General features: G+C 48.9%; 1 protein-coding gene across 2 annotated transcripts in view; it reads left to right on the plus strand.

Annotated features, from left to right (window-relative positions):
- The window catches only part of KIF13B (kinesin family member 13B), a 158,273-nt gene that overhangs the window by 117,160 nt on the left and 21,634 nt on the right, over positions 1 to 19,479 (plus strand). Inside the window, exons 33-36 of one of the 2 annotated variants that reach the window (XM_077291729.1) lie at positions 1,179 to 1,319; positions 8,865 to 8,942; positions 9,609 to 9,662; positions 16,549 to 16,666. In XM_077291729.1, coding sequence (XP_077147844.1) covers positions 1,179 to 1,319; positions 8,865 to 8,942; positions 9,609 to 9,662; positions 16,549 to 16,666 — 391 coding nt within the window. Of the gene's footprint in view, positions 1 to 1,178; positions 1,320 to 3,732; positions 5,131 to 8,864; positions 8,943 to 9,608; positions 9,663 to 16,548; positions 16,667 to 19,479 lie in introns of those variants that run through there. The other variant, XM_077291730.1, reaches the window with a different exon arrangement.

Consider the following 19,479-nt stretch of genomic DNA (forward strand, 5'->3'; position numbering starts at 1 on the left):
ATGTAAAGGGAGAGACCAGAAATCAGAGCTGTCGGTGCTTACATAATTTACGGGTAAAGACCAGGAGGCAGTACTATCTGTTCCTACATTATTCTCAGGGAGAGATGAGGGGACATCTTTATCTATACCTATGTCATGTTAAGGGGGAGAGACCAGAATTCAGAGCTGTCTGTGCTTACATAATTTACAGGTAAAGACCAGGAGGCAGTACCATCTGTTCCTACATTATTCTCAGGGAGAGATGAGGGGACATGTAAAGGGGGAGAGACCAGAATTCAGAGCTGTCTGTGCTTACATCATTCACGGGTAAAGACCAGGAGGCAGTACCATCTGTTCCTACATTATTCTCAGGGAGAGATGAGGTGACAATGTTATCTATACCTACATCATGTGCAGGGAGAGACTGGAAGTCAGCGGTGTCTGTGCTTACATCATTTGCTGTTAAAGACCAGGAGGCAGTACTATCTGTTCCTACATTATTCTCGGGGAGAGATGACATAATTCTCATGAAGAGATGAGGTGATGGCTTTATCTATAGCTAAGTGGTCAGTGCTGGGTCTGTACCTATGTCATGTACTGGGACACATTAGCGTTTAGGGACTGGTTGAACATATGTGCCGCTCTTCTCATTGTCGTCCTCTTAGATCTGGGTAATTATCAGAGGTTACGTTTGATGATCTCAATAATTAGAGCTCCCTCCGCGCTCACGTTTGGTCGGTGTCTCCCGAGGGTCGATCCCCCTCCAAAGTGTCTTAATTGCGGTGTTCGGAGGCCGCGCGGTCGCTCGCTTCCCCCCTCCACCTCGTGCTTTCAGACACTGTTACTTTTGCAAAGGTTACGCCGTCATTTCCCCAACAAAGGCCGTTTGATGATCACCGTACAGAATACAGATTCACATTGATCCAGACGGTCGATAAGTCCCGCAGTTCCCTGCGCTGGAGGAATCTCCGCTACGGAGCGCACATCTTCATCTGCTGAGTGCACATATACAATGTGTGATGTCGCCACGTATGACAGCGCAGAGAGAAACCATAGGGAGTCGTGGCGCCATTCTGCATTATCATTATTGCAGCTCCATACACATTTTGATAGCGTTGTATTAACTTTTTCATCTGATAAAAATGTGTCTTCTTGTCTGTATACATTTGGAATGACCGCCTATACCTCTGTACCTCCAGGACTCTCAAGGAGCAGAGGACCGGGAGGCCCTGGCCAGAATGGCTGCCGACGTGGACTGCGACAACTCCACTTACATCGAGAAGTATTTACGCAGTGTACTGGCCGTAGAGAACATCCTCACCCTGGACCGGCTGCGTCAGGTCCGTATCCTGCTGGTTTTCTGCTAATTATTTTGCACGTCTTTCCCTTTTAAAGAGGTATTCCTGGAATTAAAAGTGCCTGATTTCTGAGTATCCAGTGATTCCAGGGTCCTGGGTCATCCTCTGCAGCGTCTCATTATGGACGGAGTGGAGATGCGCACCCTCGGCCTCTGCATAGGAATTGAAAGCAGAGTACAGCGCCCGACGGTTTTCGTCAGTCCCATATACAATTAATGTAGCCGAGGTCCAAAAATGCGCATTTCTGCTCCATTCAAGATTTTCTGGATCATCAGGAAACCCAAGTGCCAAACATAATGGATAGCTGACGACTTTCAATTCTGGGAATATGTCTTTAAGTACATAGTCAAAGACAACAAGTATAATAAACACTTAAAGGAGGTGTCTAGCTGCCATTTTTTTTCTTTTTTTTAATAAAAATTACTCAAGTGATGTAAATTAAAACCGATCCTCCACTCTTTCAGTTCTGACACTTAACTGGTCCTGGTTTCTACTTCCTGGATATGTGACCACTGCAGTCAGTCAATGGTGACCAGCACATCTCCTCCACTGCCCATTATTGACAACATTGGTGTCCAGAGCCGGAAGTAGAGACCAGCGGGGGGGATACTTTGATTATTATTTTATGCTGAGCATTTTCTGTAAAATTGAAGTAGCCAGACTTTGCATGTAGGAACGTTTTTGTAACCAGATGTAAGAATTTTTTTCTGTCCTGTCACTAATCATGACGATGGACCAGGAGCAGACTTTAGGAATGAATGTCGTCACATTTTACCATTAAAGCATTCCCAATGTATAAGGAATGAAAGCAATTAAAAACGGTCCCCCATGAAAAGGGTTCAGTGTGGTCACATGCTGATGACCTGAGTGTTGGGACCCCCCACCGATCAAGAGACTAGCGTTTTGTAGAGCCATGCACACACATTTGGTCTATTCATTTTCTATGGGATGACTGGAAATTGCAGAGCACAGCACTCTCTCTGGGTGTGGCGCTGTGCTCTCTGCGGGGGGCGTGGTACTGTGCTATCTGCAGGGGGCATGGTGCTGTGCTCTCTGCGGGGGGCGTGGCGCTGTGCTCTCTGCGGGGGGCGTGACGCTGTGCTCTCTGCGGGGGGCGTGGCGCTGTGCTCTCTGCGGGGGGCGTGGCGCTCTGCTTTCTGCGGGGGGCATGGCGCTCTGCTTTCTGCGGGGGGCGTGGCGCTCTGCTTTCTGCGGGGGGCGTGGCGCTCTGCTTTCTGCGGGGGCGTGGCGCTCTGCTTTCTGCGGGGGGCGTGGCGCTCTGCTTTCTGCGGGGGGCGTGGCGCTCTGCTTTCTGCGGGGGGCGTGGCGCTCTACTCTCTTTGGGGGTGTGGCTCTCTGCTCTCTGCTGGGGCGTGGCGCTCTGCTTTCTGCGGGGGGCGTGGCGCTCTGCTTTCTGCGGGGGGCGTGGCGCTCTACTCTCTTTGGGGGTGTGGCTCTCTGCTGGGGCGTGGCGCTCTGCTTTCTGCGGGGGGCGTGGCGCTCTGCAGGAGGCGTGGCGCTCTGCTCTCTTCGGGGGTGTGGCTCTCTGCGGGGGGGTGGCGCTCTGCTCTCTGCGGGGGCTTGCTTAGCTAATGAATGAAGAAGATGCAATTATGCTCAACTTCATCTCAGTTCGGAGCCCTTTTCTCGGGATCGGCGAGAGTTCCAGTGGTCGGGCACCCAGCAATCAATACCTTCTGCCCTATCCTATGTACAGCTTGTATACTTGGTGCAACCCCTTTTAAATCCTTTTTGCCACTTCGCGCTTTATGATTTTTGGACACGCTACACTGCATATTCTCTGCTAGAGTAAGGAGCCATGGAAGAAACGAATGTCCTGTACCTGTGTACACCTGTGAGCACTGCCATATTGAGGGGTACTTCTGCTCAGTGATTTTATGGACACTGCTAAATATCCAGAGAAATACTTTGGGCATGTATGTGCGAATATGATCACTATTCAGTCTGATGAGGGCAGCGGAGTGCGGTATACGGGCAGGGTGGCACTATGGGGTAGATACCATGTGGTACACCTTAGGACAATCGTAACTAAGTGCCGGTTCTGAAAATAATGTTAATTTTAGAAGTTTGCTTCAGGTCCATTGTGTGACCCACAAGATCTGCTTGGGATGAATGGTCTCCGCAGATTCTTTCCTTATTTTCATCAGATGAGTACCCCCCTTAGACACCCTAAAAATTTGGGAAACGGAAGAAATCCTAAATTGGATATGAAGGAACATGAACATCTGAAGTCTTAATCCGCAGAACATTCCTGGATCCACCAACACATCAGACACACATCTGTTCCTAAGACCTGACAGTCCCTCTTTTGTTTTGTTTTTTTGTTTTTCCCCCTGGAGACGTTAACGTCTTTCACTCCCCCCTTGTCACGCAGGCTTTCTGCCCCATCGGCAGAGGATATCGAAATCCGTGCCTCACCAGCGGAGAGCAGTGCAAGTCCTCAGGAGACCAGACTCCGTGTGATCACAAACAGGGACCTGATGTAAAACTTGGCTCATGCTTGGCGCCTCCTAAATGTGAGTGGAGAAGGAGAGCGTCAGCCCCGCCACGGCTACTGCAGGGGAGCTGGGACGGCTTCAAGATGCCAAGAGAAGGCATGAGCGTGGTGCCACAGAGCAGTAGTCCGCGTCACGGGGCAAAAGAATATGACGCCTATTGGAGAGAGAAATTGGACTTACTTTTGGGAAACAGTTAAGAAGACTGGAACAGGAAAACTTTTTGGCCTAAACTTTGAACCTTGAGGAAATAAAGAAACCCAAGAGCAGTGATGTCGTCGCTCATTGGCCTGATCATGGAGTGGCCTTTGGTATTCGCACAGTTGTATCTTTGGTCCATCTAAGAACTGATGCCATTGAAGGAAAGCTGGAGAGAACGTTTTTCTGATGCACATCCAAAAAGTGGACTAGATATCGAACATTTTGTAACAGTTTGCAAAGTATATAAACTTCTCAATGGAGCCTAGTGTAAAGAGAAAGCATGAGCTCTTCGGACCAATGTACATTGATTGCATATGTTCTCTTCTAAAGTGCCATCCAGAAGGCTTTAAAGGAGTTGTCCTGTAAAATGGTTGTAACCACTGGATGGATGATCTATGTATGATTATTGGAGATCTGACTGCTGAGATCCCAAAGTCAGAACGGAGCATGTGCGGCCACCAGTCTTATTGACAAGAGGTGTTCGCACATGCTCACTATCGCTCCATTTACACAGGACACTTTAGGTCCCTCTTTCTTAAAATCAGCAAATGGAGCCTTGTAGCCGGACCCTCAGCCTTCATACATTTATCATCTCTCCTACAGACCAGCAATCCTTTTAGTATAGGTTGGTATACTATATTCCCTGAATGAGCCCCATAGCGAGGGGCGTACTTTTTGTTCCCTGACTAGTGCTTCATAAGCCCTTTTTCTTACATACGGTTGTGAGCTTGTGCTACCATTTATGGCCACTACACAACGTTTGGCGCTGTTCCGAAACGCCTTCTCTAGAGGTGGCGGTAGTAGAGTCCGTGCCCATGTGACTCTAGTGACCTATCCTAAGTCCTGATTAGGCCCTTAGAATAAACTGAACTCGATAGTTAAAGTGGAAGCTCCTAAACCCCCTGTGGTGGGTGCATGATATACCAAGTAAGCAACCCGCCAAAATGTTGGATGGGAATCTGACTTTAGTAGGTGTTACCACCACGTTGCAGCGCCAGTCATGTTGTTCAGTCTCTGTGAGCATGTTAAATGGAGTATTTTCTATGAAAAAAATAAAGTGTATATTATGTCTTCTGAGCGGTAATGTCTTATGTGGGGAGGTTGATGACAAACTATCCTGACGACGAGGTGCATATGACCCCAAAATTATTTAGATCAGAGCAATCCCCCATTTTGTATATTTGATGCGAGCAGCGTGGCCAAGGGAATCCTTTTTTTTTTTTTTTCCTCTAACCAGTACTCTATTAGTCAAAAGGATAAAAGGGGGCTGATATAAACAAGTGTTAAGAGACAGGCATGTAGTACTATCTGGGCCCACATTAATTCCTGGTGAGAAAAGGCTGGCCGTTGTATCTCTTTCTACATCATTTACAGGAAGAAAATGGGCGGCCACACAATTACTGTCCATGTCATTTATAGAAGGAGAATAGGAGCAAGTACTATCTGTTCTCTACATAAATTACAGGAAAAAAAAAACAAGGACTCAGTACTATCTGTCCCTACATGGCTTGCAGGAAAAGACAAGGAGCCAGTAGAATCTGTCCCTATATAACTTACCTGAAGAGACAAGGAGCCAGTACTATCTGTTTCTACTTGATTTACAGGAAAAGATAGAAAGTCAGAACTATCTGTGCCTACATCATTTACAGGGAGAGGCAGCATGGCCGTAGTATCTCTACATTATTTAAAGGAAGAGGAGGTACAGCTAGTGATGAGCGAACGTGCTCGGGTAAGGGGTTATCGGAGTATGGTTGTGCGCTAACAGAGTGACTTCGGCGCGCTCGAAAAATATGCTCGAGTCCCCGCGGCTGCAGCTGCAACACATGCACCTACAGTTGAAACCAGAACTTTCCATCCTCTATATAAAAAGACACATCTGCAGGCTTTTCTCAATATCGGACGTGAAATCAGAATAAACCTTTCCCGATTTAGGTCAGTTAGGATGACCATAGTTATTAATATTTGCTGAGAGGGTGGAAATAGTGGTCGGAAACTTCTGGTTTCAACAGTGTGTTATTTACAGGAAAGCGATACTATCTGTATCTATATCATATATAAAAAAGCAGAGGAAGCAGTACTATCTGTACCTACGTCATTTACAGGGAGTTAGTACTATCTGTACCTAAGTCATTTGCAGAAAAGACAAGGAAGCAGAACTATCTATACCTACATCATTTACAGGAAAACAGTACAATCTGTACTTATATCATATTTGGAAAAGCCGAGGAAGCAGTACTATCTGTACCTACATAATTTAAAAGTAGGCAGTACTATCTGTACCTACATCATTTACAGGAAGGCAGTACTATCTGCATCTAAATTATTTGTAGAAAAGACAGGGAAGCAGTACTATCTGTACCTGTGTCACTTACAGGGAGTGACATGGAGGCAGTTCTATCTGTACCTACTTCACTTGCTGGGAGGCAGTACTATCTGTAGCCACTTAATTTACAGTAAAGACCAGGAGGAAGTACTATCTGTACCTACATCATTTACAGGAAGGCAGTACTATCTGCATCTAAAACATTTGTAGAAAAGTACTGCTTCCTTGCCTATCTGTACCTATGTCACTTACAGGGAGGCAGTACTATCTGTACCTATGTCACTTACAGGGAGGCAGTACTATCTGTACCTATGTCACTTACAGGGAGGCAGTACTATCTGTACCTATGTCACTTACAGGGAGGCAGTACTATCTGTACCTATGTCACTTACAGGGAGGCAGTACTATCTGTATCCACATCATTTACAGTAAAGACCAGGCGGCAGTACTAGATGGTGGCAAGGTCTGCTGTGTTTTCTGCCTTCTCCCTTTGCTAATGGCTCGGCAATTAGCCCTAATTAAGTTAATGAGACGTGAATATATGAGCACAGCCCTGCAGGTTCCGGTCTCGTCTGCTCGCCTTCCTCACTCCTGAGTTGTGTGATAATGACACTAATCTATCAGATTGTAACCTCTCCATTCTTACAGCCACATACAGAGGATTTCCTCCCTGTACCCTGTGTCAGGAAGTCGTATATCCCCTCCCGTCCCGGGATCACAGGCCCCTCTCATCCTCCTCACAGACACGGGCGTAGAATTAATAGAAACGCTCCGCAGATTATTTATACTGAGGTTCTTACTCTGAAATTGAGGCATGTGCAGGACAATGTAGAAATGTAACAAAGAATACGGAATGTATCATCGGGAGCTTACGGATGGTTCAGGGAACGTTCTTATGTTACAAGGTGAGAGTTATGTGACCCGACATTATAACCCCCTGCCCATGGGCCGCTGCACAGTCACCAGAGCAATGGAGGCAACCGAAGGATTCATCTCTCACATCCCCATAAAGTGCTTTTTTCTGCCAAGGGCCATTTGGGTATTTATACAATCTTTTTGGGGACCTTAAAAATTGTGCTCTAATTCCACCCACAAAGCTGGCACTAGTGTCAGGACGTAATCTTTCACACCTCAGCGTTCAGTAGTAAACACTGCGTGCTCGCACTTACAGAGCATGAAGAAATGAATGGGCCGGTGGGTGTCAAAATAGCACTTTGGTCCCCAGAAATCTGCCCGGGGGCTGGATAAAAGGTAATCAAGGCACATAAATGGCCCGCGGGCCTTAGGCTCCCCACCCGGCTCTAAATAGACTGACACTTCAAGTTCTGTACAGATTACTTCTCATCAGTCATGTAATTCTCATCACAGGCGGGATTACAATGACTGATGACACCTGTATACACAGCTGAGAACAGGAGCCATCATTCACAATAGGTGATGTCACAGCTCACCTCCTCCTCCTCCTGTACAATGACTGATAACACCTCTATATACAGTAGATTACACAGGATCCACCATTCACAATAGGTGATGTCACAGCTCACCTCCTCCTCCTGTACAATGACTGATAACTCCTCTATATACAGTAGATAACACAGGATCCACCATTCACAATAGGTGATGTCACAGCTCACCTCCTCCTCCTCCTGTACAATGACTGATAACACCTCTATATACAATAGATAACACAAGATCCACCATTCACAATAGGTGATGTCACAGCTCACCTCCTCCTGTACAATGACTGATAACTCCTCTATATACAGTAGATAACACAGGATCCACCATTCACAATAGGTGATGTCACAGCTCACCTCCTCCTCCTCCTGTACAATGACTGATAACACCTCTATATACAGTAGATAACACAGGATCCACCATTCACAATAGGTGATATCACAGCTCACCTCCTCCTCCTGTACAATGACTGATAACACCACTATATACAGTAGATAACACAGGATCCACCATTCACAATAGGTGATATCACAGCTCACCTCCTCCTCCTGTACAATGACTGATAACACCTCTATATACAATAGATAACACAGGATCCACCATTCACAATAGGTGATATCACAGCTCACCTCCTCCTCCTGTACAATGACTGACAACACCTCTATATACAGTAGATAACACAGGATCCACCATTCACAATAGGTGATGTCACAGCTCACCTCCTCCTGTACAATGACTGATAACACCTCTATATACAATAGATAACACAGGATCCACCATTCACAATAGGTGATGTCACAGCTCACCTCCTCCCTTTTTTTTTTTATTTTATTTTTATGCACAAACGAGAAAGTATTTATTGCATGAGTAGGGTACTTTAAGGCTATTTTTAATGATTTCATAATAAAAGCAATTTATATTTATTTTTAAACCATAGTGAATGTTCATAAGTGGATTACATTTTTTTTCCTCGAAATTTAGGCAAGAAAAATACTCAATGTTTTTTTTTTTTTTTCTCTTTCAATTCAGGAGGTGGCGGTAAAGGAACAACTATCGGGAAAAGGAAAGCTGAGCAGGAAAAGCTTAAGTTCTCCCAATGTCCACAGGGTAAATATATATCCCAGTGTTAGGAACCGTAATGGTCTGTGTAACACGATGCTCATTTTTTTGGGTCCTATATTTTTATTTTGATGCATTTCATTACAGCCACCACTAGGGGGAGCACAATAATACTTCTAATTAAAGAGTATACAGTCGGCTCCCCCTAGTGGTGGCTGAAGGCAGGCAGAACTTTCACACCAGGTTCCCCAAGTGCAGTGTTTCTCAGCTCCAGACCAACCAACAGGTCATGTTTTCAGGATATCCTTAGTTTTGCACAGGTGATAATTTCGTCACCTGCTCCAGCATTAATTCCATCACATATGTAATACTAAGGAAATCCTGAAAACTTGACCTGTTGGTGGGTCTGGAGGACTGGAGTTGAGAAATACTGCCCTAGTGTCAAGAAGTCGCCACCGAATATCTGACTGTCGGGCTCTTCTCACACTACCGACACACTTGAAGCCAATGATGTTGCTTCAGTTTGATGTAATGAGAATAAATCTTGCCAGATATTGGGCGTCCCACCTGAGGCTAACTTCATACCCTTTGGAGATTTTGAGTATCATAAAAATGGAGCTGAAAAGATGCATGAAGAAAGTAATTTGTGTAGAGTGCAAGACCGATAAACGACTTTATCATGGAAATTGACATTTTTTTTCCTGTGTTTTCCAGTTATCGGGGAGTCGAGGGGAATTAGGAGCGCAGCACAACCTGGCGGGTCACAGAGTAAGTGTATGCTCCCATTTATGTGGGCTCCCCCTCTCTGTGGGCTCCCCCTCTCTGTGGGCTCCCATCTGTATGCTCCCCTCTGCGCTCTCCCCTCTGCGCTCTCCCCTCTGCGCTCTCCCCTCTGCGCTCTCCCCTCTGCGCTCTCCCCTCTGCGCTCTCCCCTCTGCGCTCTCCCCTCTGCGCTCTCCCCTCTGCGCTCTCCCCTCTGCGCGCTCCCCTCTGCGCGCTCCCCTCTGCGCGCTCCCCTCTGCGCGCTCCCCTCTGCGCGCTCCCCTCTGCGCGCTCCCCTCTGCGCTCTCCCCTCTGCGCTCTCCCCTCTGCGCTCTCCCCTCTGCGCTCTCCCCTCTGCGCGCTCCCCTCTGCGCGCTCCCCTCTGCGCTCTCCCCTCTGCGCGCTCCCCTCTGTATGTTCCTCTCTGTATGTTCCCCTTCTCCCCCGTATGCGTCTGTTACATTGTGTTCCCCCTTATTAATAGCTGGGTTTTGTTGTGCTGCGATTCCGCGTCTTGACATGAATATTGAAGACGTTCCGCAGAGCTGCTCAGTCTCGGGGTTTATTATTGATACCGTTACAGGAAAAGAAGACCTTTTTCTCTGATGAAATAATTCATCACTTCACCTGGAGACGACAGAAAGTCAATCGCTGCGAGCTGCTGCAAGCCGTTTGGGGCAGGGAGCGCCGGCGCTGCGGACTATACCCACTTCATGTTTATCTCTTATGTTAATTGCCAGTTATTATACTACTACTCCCAGCATGTCCTGGTGACAAGAGGCTTTTAGAGCATGTTTGGAGTTGTAGCTTTTGATCAACTAAAGAGCCACATGCTACTCCTTGATATGGCACTCTTAAACCTCTCACTTATGGATTCTGCAAGAATATATTCCAAGCCGCATTCCTCTGTTGGCCATTAGGTGGCGCCGTCTCTGTATCCCAAGTGAAAAGCTTATCCAAGAAAAACCCACAGATGAGGGACACTCCAGAAGCTGCTGCCATACACATGAGCTTCCCAACTCCCCCATACCCATGAAGGCAACGAGCATTCAACAGGTCTCCAGTATAGACTACTGATGGTTTGAGTTCGAATCCCAGCTGGCATGTTGAAGGTCTGATGCAGTGAAGGGGTTAATATCTGCATTTCTGAGTAAAGGACTTACTCTCAAAATCCCTGGTGATCTAGGGCAATGAAAGGGTTAGTATACCTGCTAGGGTGGATCCCTGCAGTTGTCACTATTCCTGGTAGTCTATGTTGGTGAAAAACTTAATGACTGAATCCTTGGTTGTCTATTTCTGGTTGTATAGGGCGATAATGGCAGTTTACCTGGTGGTCTAGAGGATGAGGAGTGAGGATCTCTAGAGATAATTATATTAAACCTTTAAATTTCCTAGACCACCAGTGATACTGGAATTACAGTGTCCGTGGTCTAGGGAAATAAAAGGTTTAATGTAATTTCTCCCTGGTGGTCTAGAGAAATGAAGGGTTTGAAATTTAAGGGTCCCTGGTGGTCTAGAAAAACTCTGGTTGTAATGTAAGGGTCCCTGGTGGTCTAGAAAAACTCTGGTTGTAATGTAAGGATCCCTGGTGATCTAGGGAAATGAATTTGAATGTAAGGATCCCTGGTGATGTGTAATGTAAGGATCCCTGATGGTGTAGGGAAATGAAGGGTGTAATGTGAGGATCCCTGGTGGTGTAGGGAAATGAAGGGTGTAATGTAAGGATTCCTGGTGGTGTAGGGAAATGAAGGGTGTAATGTGAGGATCCCTGGTGGTGTAGGGAAATGAAGGGTGTAATGTAAGGATTCCTGGTGGTGTAGGGAAATGAAGGGTGTAATGTAAGGATCCCTGGTGGTGTAGGGAAATGAAGGGTGTAATGTAAGGATCCCTGGTGGTGTAGGGAAATGAAGGGTGTAATGTAAGGATCCCTGGTGGTGTAGGGAAATAAAGGGTGTAATGTAAGGATCCCTGGTGGTGTAGGGAAATGAAGGGTGTAATGTAAGGATCCCTGGTGGTGTAGGGAAATGAAGGGTGTAATGTAAGGATCCCTGGTGGTGTAGGGAAATGAAGGGTGTAATGTGAGGATCCCTGGTGGTGTAGGGAAATGAAGGGTGTAATGTAAGGATCCTTGGTGGTGTAGGGAAATGAAGGGTGTAATGTAAGGATCCCTGGTGGTGTAGGGAAATGAAGGGTGTAATGTGAGGATCCCTGGTGGTGTAGGGAAATGAAGGGTGTAATGTAAGGATCCCTGGTGGTGTAGGGAAATAAAGGGTGTAATGTAAGGATCCCTGGTGGTGTAGGGAAATAAAGGGTGTAATGTAAGGATCCCTGGTGGTGTAGGGAAATGAAGGGTGTAATGTAAGGATCCTTGGTGGTGTAGGGAAATGAAGGGTGTAATGTAAGGATCCCTGGTGGTGTAGGGAAATGAAGGGTGTAATGTGAGGATCCCTGGTGGTGTAGGGAAATGAAGGGTGTAATGTAAGGATCCTTGGTGGTGTAGGGAAATGAAGGGTGTAATGTAAGGATCCCTGGTGGTGTAGGGAAATAAAGGGTGTAATGTAAGGATCCCTGGTGGTGTAGGGAAATAAAGGGTGTAATGTAAGGATCCCTGGTGGTGTAGGGAAATAAAGGGTGTAATGTAAGGATCCCTGGTGGTGTAGGGAAATGAAGGGTGTAATGTGAGGATCCCTGGGGTGTAGGGAAATCCTTGATGGTTTAACAATGAATTAATCATTTAATACAGGGATCCCGGGTGGTCTAGGGCAGTGTAGGATTAAATATAAAGATCCCTCAAAATTTAAGATAGTCGTATAGGACAGCAGAAGTGTCAAAGTTTTATACCCGGTGTCCAGTGGTTATTCGCCTCTCCAGACATCTGCTCAGTCAAGACACTAACTCCTTTTTTTCCTACCTGTCAGGAGGGGATAGAGAGGATGGTCCTGGGGGGGTGAGAGAAAACAGTACAAAGAGTGGGTGATGGAGAGTATGGTGCAGGGAGTGCATGGAGAGGACAGTGCAGGTGGGGGGGAGAGGACGGTGCAGGGAGGGAGGGGATGGAGACGACGGTGCTGGCAGGAGATGGAGACGACGGTGCGGTGCAGACTGGGGACAGAGACAACGGTGCGGTGCAGGCAGGGGACGGAGACGACCGTGCGGTGCAGGCAGGGGACGGAGACGACGGTTCGTGCAGGCAGGGGACGGAGATGACAGTTTGTGCAGGCAGGGGACGGAGATGATGGTGCGGTGCAGGTGGGGCGGAGATGACGGTGCAGTGCAGGCAGGGGACTGAGACGACGGTGCAGTGCAGGGAGGGGACGGAGATGACGGTGCGGTGCAGGCAGGGGTCGGAGCAGTGCAGGCTTGGGACGGAGGCGACGGTGCTGTGCAGGCATGGGACGGAGACGACGGTGCAGGGAGGGGATGAAGATGATGGTGCGGGGCAGGCAGGGGACGGAGATGACGGTGCGGTGCAGGTGGGGCGGAGATGACTGTGCAGTGCAGGCAGGGGACTGAGACGACGGTGCAGTGCAGGGAGGGGACGGAGATGACGGTGCGGTGCAGGCAGGGGTCGGAGCAGTGCAGGCTTGGGACGGAGGCGACGGTGCTGTGCAGGCATGGGACGGAGACGACGGTGCAGTGCAGGGAGGGGATGAAGATGATGGTGCGGGGCAGGCAGGGGACGGAGATGACGGTGCGGTGCAGGTGGGGCGGAGATGACGGTGCAGTGCAGGCAGGGGACTGAGACGACGGTGCAGTGCAGGGAGGGGACGGAGATGACGGTGCGGTGCAGGCAGGGGTCGGAGCAGTGCAGGCTTGGGACGGAGGCGACGGTGCTGTGCAGGCATGGGACGGAGACGACGGTGCAGTGCAGGGAGGGGATGAAGATGATGGTGCGGGGCAGGCAGGGGACGGAGACGACGGTGCAGTGCAGGCAGGGGACGGAGACGACGGTGCGGTGCAGGGAGGGGACGGAAATGACGGTGCGGTGCAGGCAGGGGATGGAGATGACTGTGCGGTGCAGGCAGGGGATGGAGATGACTGTGCGGTGCAGGCAGGGGATGGAGATGACTGTGCGGTGCAGGCAGGGGACGGAGGGGTCGGTGAGGTGCAGGGAGGGGTCGGTGAGGTGCAGGGAGGGGTCGGTGAGGTGCAGGGAGGGGTCGGTGAGGTGCAGGGAGGGGACGGAGATGACGGTGCGGTGCAGGCAGGGGACGGAGATGACTGTGCGGTGCAGGCAGGGGACGGAGACGACGGTGCGGTGCAGGCAGGGGACGGAGACGACTGTGCGGTGCAGGCAGGGGACGGAGACGACGGTGCGGTGCAGGTAGGGGACGGAGATGACGGTGCGGTTCAGGCAGGGGACGGAGATGACGGTGCGGTGCAGGCAGGTGACGGAGATGGTGGTGCAGGGAGGGGACGGAGATGACGGTGCGGTGTAGGCAGGGGACGGAGACGACTGTGCGGTGCAGCTGTACCTGCACATTGTGATCAGGCAGAGAGATTTAGGAGTGCTCTGTCTGTTCACCTAGTGGAAAGCTTGGGAAGACTTGCCCTGAGTAGGGATACCGTCTGACTGTGGGATCAAGGCCATTAAGCAGCCTCCTTTGCTATATGATAAAATAGCGGAACTGACCTGAAAGTAGTGGAGGGCTGGTGACCCCAAAGCAGGCGGCTTATAATAGCGCAGCAGCGTTATAATAAAAGTGACTGATATTCGTGTCAGATATGAATGATAAGGAGGCAGGTAGTCATTCATCCCACTACGGTCTGCCTCTAACTAGCCCAAGTGGCTGATAACAGAGAACAATCACTTAAGCCCATGATCCTATTTCCAGTAGATATGGGATGCAACCTCTTCACTTTTCTTTGAATTTCCATAAACTTTTCTCCAGGCTTTCCACAGTAGATGAGGAGTAATACCCTGCAGGTCGCCGGAGGTAATGACACGGCGCCGGCTGCCGTTACCTGCTCGTTACATTGTCCGTCTTCCCCACAATTGATGTTCTGCCTCTTGATACCTTGTTACGTTCGGCATCTCTCTCCCTCCCTCTCTCCTTCTTTCTCATTATCAGCCGTTCTCCTCTCAGACCTTTCTGTAAGACTTTACTTTCAGGAACGTTCTGGACGTGGATTTCTCATCCCCCTTGGGTGTTTTTTTTTTTTTCTAAATGGAATTTACGGCATAAATTTTTATTATGACAGTAAACCGTCCTGTCCTCTAACGAGAGAGGCGGGGGAGCTGGCTTCGCTCAGACGCACTTTTTCTCCATTTTAAACTGGCAATTTGCACGATCACTGGGAGCGATTAGGTTTGTTTGACGAGGCTGATCTGCGCAGGAAGCTGCGGGAGTCGCCGTCTCCCCCCAAGGTGAACTCCACCAGCCATGTCTATCGAAACCTCTACTTGGAGCAGGAAAAGGGGAAAGTGGCTTCTTGCCACTTCCAACATTGAATTTTATTTTATTTATTTTTTAAAGTTTTTTAACACACCTGGCAACATCCAACATACTTTATGGAACAAGCTCGGGAGCTAAGCCCACCCCATACAGCACGGGTGCTGTGTCGGCTGTGTTATATAGCTGAATAACTTGGACAATAAAAGCCATCTCTGCTCATAGAAATGTAACTGCTGAGACAATAAGAGGTTAGGTGTCACAAAGATTATTATTATTATTGTTTATTTATATAGCACCATTAATTCCATGGTGCTGTACATGAGAAGGGGTTACATCAAAATACAAATATCACTTACAGTAAACAAAACTAACAATGACAGACTGGTACAGCGGGAAGAGGACCCTGCCCTTGCGGGCTTACAATCTACAGGATTGTGGGGAAGGAGACAGTAGGTCAGGGGTTGCAGTAGCTCCAGTGGTGTTGAGGTGGCCGTGTAGTCTTTACAGGCTGTAAGCTTCTTTGAAGAGATGGGTTTTCAGGTTTTTCAAAGATGCTCTCAAAGTGAGATGGATCATGGAAGCCCAAGGTCCAAATGAGCACAGGTAACAGGTGTTGATGTAGCCAAGTTAATGGAAGCCACAGGCAGACTGGAAACATCCGGGAGACTGCAGACAGGTAACAGTTACTGGAAGCCAAAGGCAGACAGGAGACATCCTGGAGAGCGCAGACAGGTAGCTGAGTTACTAGAAGCCACAGACTGATGACGTTCTGAAGATCACAGGTAGAACTCCAGAGTAACGAGACAGTCTGCTACATGTTCGTCTGCAGCTTCCATGGTATTCAGAGTTCGCAGGAGACCAGGAATAGCTAGCAGACAGAACTTTGGAGTAACTAGAAGTCTGCATACTATAGGAGTCACAAACAGACCATATACATCCTGTAGACCGCAAACAGGTATCTGAGTTACTCGAAGCCGCAGGCATACTGGAGAAGCCCTGGATACCACTGACAGCAGAGTTACTGGAAGTCACAGGCAGAAAGGTGATGTCCTGGAGACCGCAGAAAGCAGTGTTACTGGAAGCTGCAGACAAGTAATTCGGGGACAGGAAACCACAGACAGCCAGGAGACGTCCTGGAGACTGTGGACAGAAACCTGTGCACAGACTAACTAAAACGTGCTATAAAGGCTTCATACAAAGTCACAGGTGTGAGTCTTAGGAGGCCTTATATAGACATTGGAAATAAAAACATGGGAGCACCGAAGGCTACATCCAAAGCCCAACGTCTATCATCACTGTTATCAGTCAGTGAGCTGTCTGTAGCGTAATTTGCCTGGATTGTTAATAACTTCCATTATTTTGGGGGTTCATATTTACTCTTTAATTCCCGATATGTGGACTATGCAGGGCTTATGGTGGGATCATCCAGTGTAGGATCAGCATGCTCTTGTTATCTGCTGATATATAACCCTCCTGCTTATCTGATTTCATCATAGGGTCGATGGGAGAGTCAGCAAGACGTGTCCCAATCCTCAACCCTCTCCAGCCGCAGCGGCACCTCGCCCCGAGCTGCCAGGACCACAGGACCTGGGCACAACCAGTCTCTGGAGTCAGGCAAGTGTCCTATCCCCGACTACATGGCATCAAGCCCATAACTTCACACTTCATAACTTCACACTGTACCGAAACTGTTACCGTCCACATTCCATAGATTCACCCCATTAGTGAAAAAAAAAAAGTTGAGCAGTTTACCAGATTTATAGCTTTACTCTTTTACTGTTGGTTTTTGAAGTTTTAATGTTTTCTCCATTCATATCCATTGTGACATCCTGTCTACACATGTGACCTCTACAGCCGATCACTGACTGCTGTGGTCAGCAATGATGCCCTGTCTACACATGAGACCGCTACTGCCAATCACTGACTGCTGTGGTCAGCAATGATGCCCTGTCTACACATGACACCGCTACTGCCAATCACTGACTGCTGTGGTCAGCAATGATGCCCTGTCTACACATGAGACCGCTACTGCCAATCACTGACTGCTGTGGTCAGCAATGATGCCCTGTCTACACGAGACCGCTACTGCCAATCACTGACTGCTGTGGTCAGCAATGATGCCCTGTCTACACGAGACCGCTACTGCCAATCACTGACTGCTGTGGTCAGCAATGATGCCCTGTCTACACATGTGACCACTACAGCCGATCACTGACTGCTGTGGTCCGCAATAATGCCCTGTCTACACATGTGACCTCTACAGCCGATCACTGACTGCTGTGGTCAGCAATGATGCCCTGTCTACACATGAGACCCCTACTGCCAATCACTGACTGCTGTGGTCAGCAATGATGCCCTGTCTACACATGAGACCCCTACTGCCAATCACTGACTGCTGTGGTCAGCAATGATGCCCTGTCTACACATGAGACCGCTACTGCCAATCACTGACTGCTGTGGTCAGCAATGATGCCCTGTCTACACATGTGACCCCTACTGCCAATCACTGACTGCTGTGGTCAGCAATGATGCCCTGTCTACACATGTGACCCCTACTGCCAATCACTGACTGCTGTGGTCAGCAATGATGCCCTGTCTACACATGAGACCCCTACTGCCAATCACTGACTGCTGTGGTCAGCAATGATGCCCTGTCTACACATGAGACCGCTACTGCCAATCACTGACTGCTGTGGTCAGCAATGATGCCCTGTCTACACATGAGACCCCTACTGCCAATCACTGACTGCTGTGGTCAGCAATGATGCCCTGTCTACACATGAGACCCCTACTGCCAATCACTGACTGCTGTGGTCAGCAATGATGCCCTGTCTACACATGTGACCCCTACTGCCAATCACTGACTGCTGTGGTCAGCAATGATGCCCTGTCTACACATGAGACCCCTACTGCCAATCACTGACTGCTGTGGTCAGCAATGATGCCCTGTCTACACATGAGACCGCTACTGCCAATCACTGACTGCTGTGGTCAGCAATGATGCCCTGTCTACACATGTGACCCCTACTGCCAATCACTGACTGCTGTGGTCAGCAATGATGCCCTGTCTACACATGTGACCCCTACTGCCAATCACTGACTGCTGTGGTCAGCAATGATGCCCTGTCTACACATGAGACCCCTACTGCCAATCACTGACTGCTGTGGTCAGCAATGATGCCCTGTCTACACATGAGACCGCTACTGCCAATCACTGACTGCTGTGGTCAGCAATGATGCCCTGTCTACACATGAGACCCCTACTGCCAATCACTGACTGCTGTGGTCAGCAATGATGCCCTGTCTACACATGAGACCCCTACTGCCAATCACTGACTGCTGTGGTCAGCAATGATGCCCTGTCTACACATGTGACCCCTACTGCCAATCACTGACTGCTGTGGTCAGCAATGATGCCCTGTCTACACATGAGACCGCTACTGCCAATCACTGACTGCTGTGGTCAGCAATGATGCCCTGTCTACACATGTGACCCCTACTGCCAATCACTGACTGCTGTGGTCAGCAATGATGCCCTGTCTACACATGTGACCGCTACTGCCAATCACTGACTGCTGTGGTCAGCAATGATGCCCTGTCTACACGTGACCCCTACTGCCAATCACTGACTGCTGTGGTCAGCAATGATGCCCTGTCTACACATGAGACCGCTACTGCCAATCACTGACTGCTGTGGTCAGCAATGATGCCCTGTCTACACATGTGACCCCTATTGCCAATCACTGACTGCTGTGGTCAGCAATGATGCCCTGTCTACACATGTGACCCCTACTGCCAATCACTGACTGCTGTGGTCAGCAATGATGCCCTGTCTACACATGAGACCGCTACTGCCAATCACTGACTGCTGTGGTCAGCAATGATTCCCTGCCTACACATGTGACCCCTACTGCCAATCACTGGCTGCTGTGGTCAGCAATGATGCCCTGTCTACACATGAGACCGCTACTGCCAATCACTGACTGCTGTGGTCAGCAATGATGCCCTGCCTACACATGAGACCCCTACTGCCAATCACTGACTGCTGTGGTCAGCAATGATGCCCTGTCTACACATGTGACCGCTACTGCCAATCACTGACTGCTGTGGTCAGCAATGATGCCCTGTCTACACATGTGACCCCTACTGCCAATCACTGACTGCTGTGGTCAGCAATGATGCCCTGTCTACACATGTGACCGCTACTGCCAATCACTGACTGCTGTGGTCAGCAATGATGCCCTGTCTACACATGTGACCCCTACTGCCAATCACTGACTGCTGTGGTCAGCAATGATGCCCTGTCTACACATGAGACCCCTACTGCCAATCACTGACTGCTATGGTCAGCAATGATGCCCTGTCTACACATGAGACCGCTACTGCCAATCACTGACTGCTGTGGTCAGCAATGATGCCCTGCCTAC

The sequence above is a fragment of the Ranitomeya variabilis genome, chromosome 2 (genome assembly GCF_051348905.1).
Source record: "Ranitomeya variabilis isolate aRanVar5 chromosome 2, aRanVar5.hap1, whole genome shotgun sequence".
Classification (NCBI taxonomy): Eukaryota; Metazoa; Chordata; class Amphibia; order Anura; family Dendrobatidae; genus Ranitomeya; species Ranitomeya variabilis.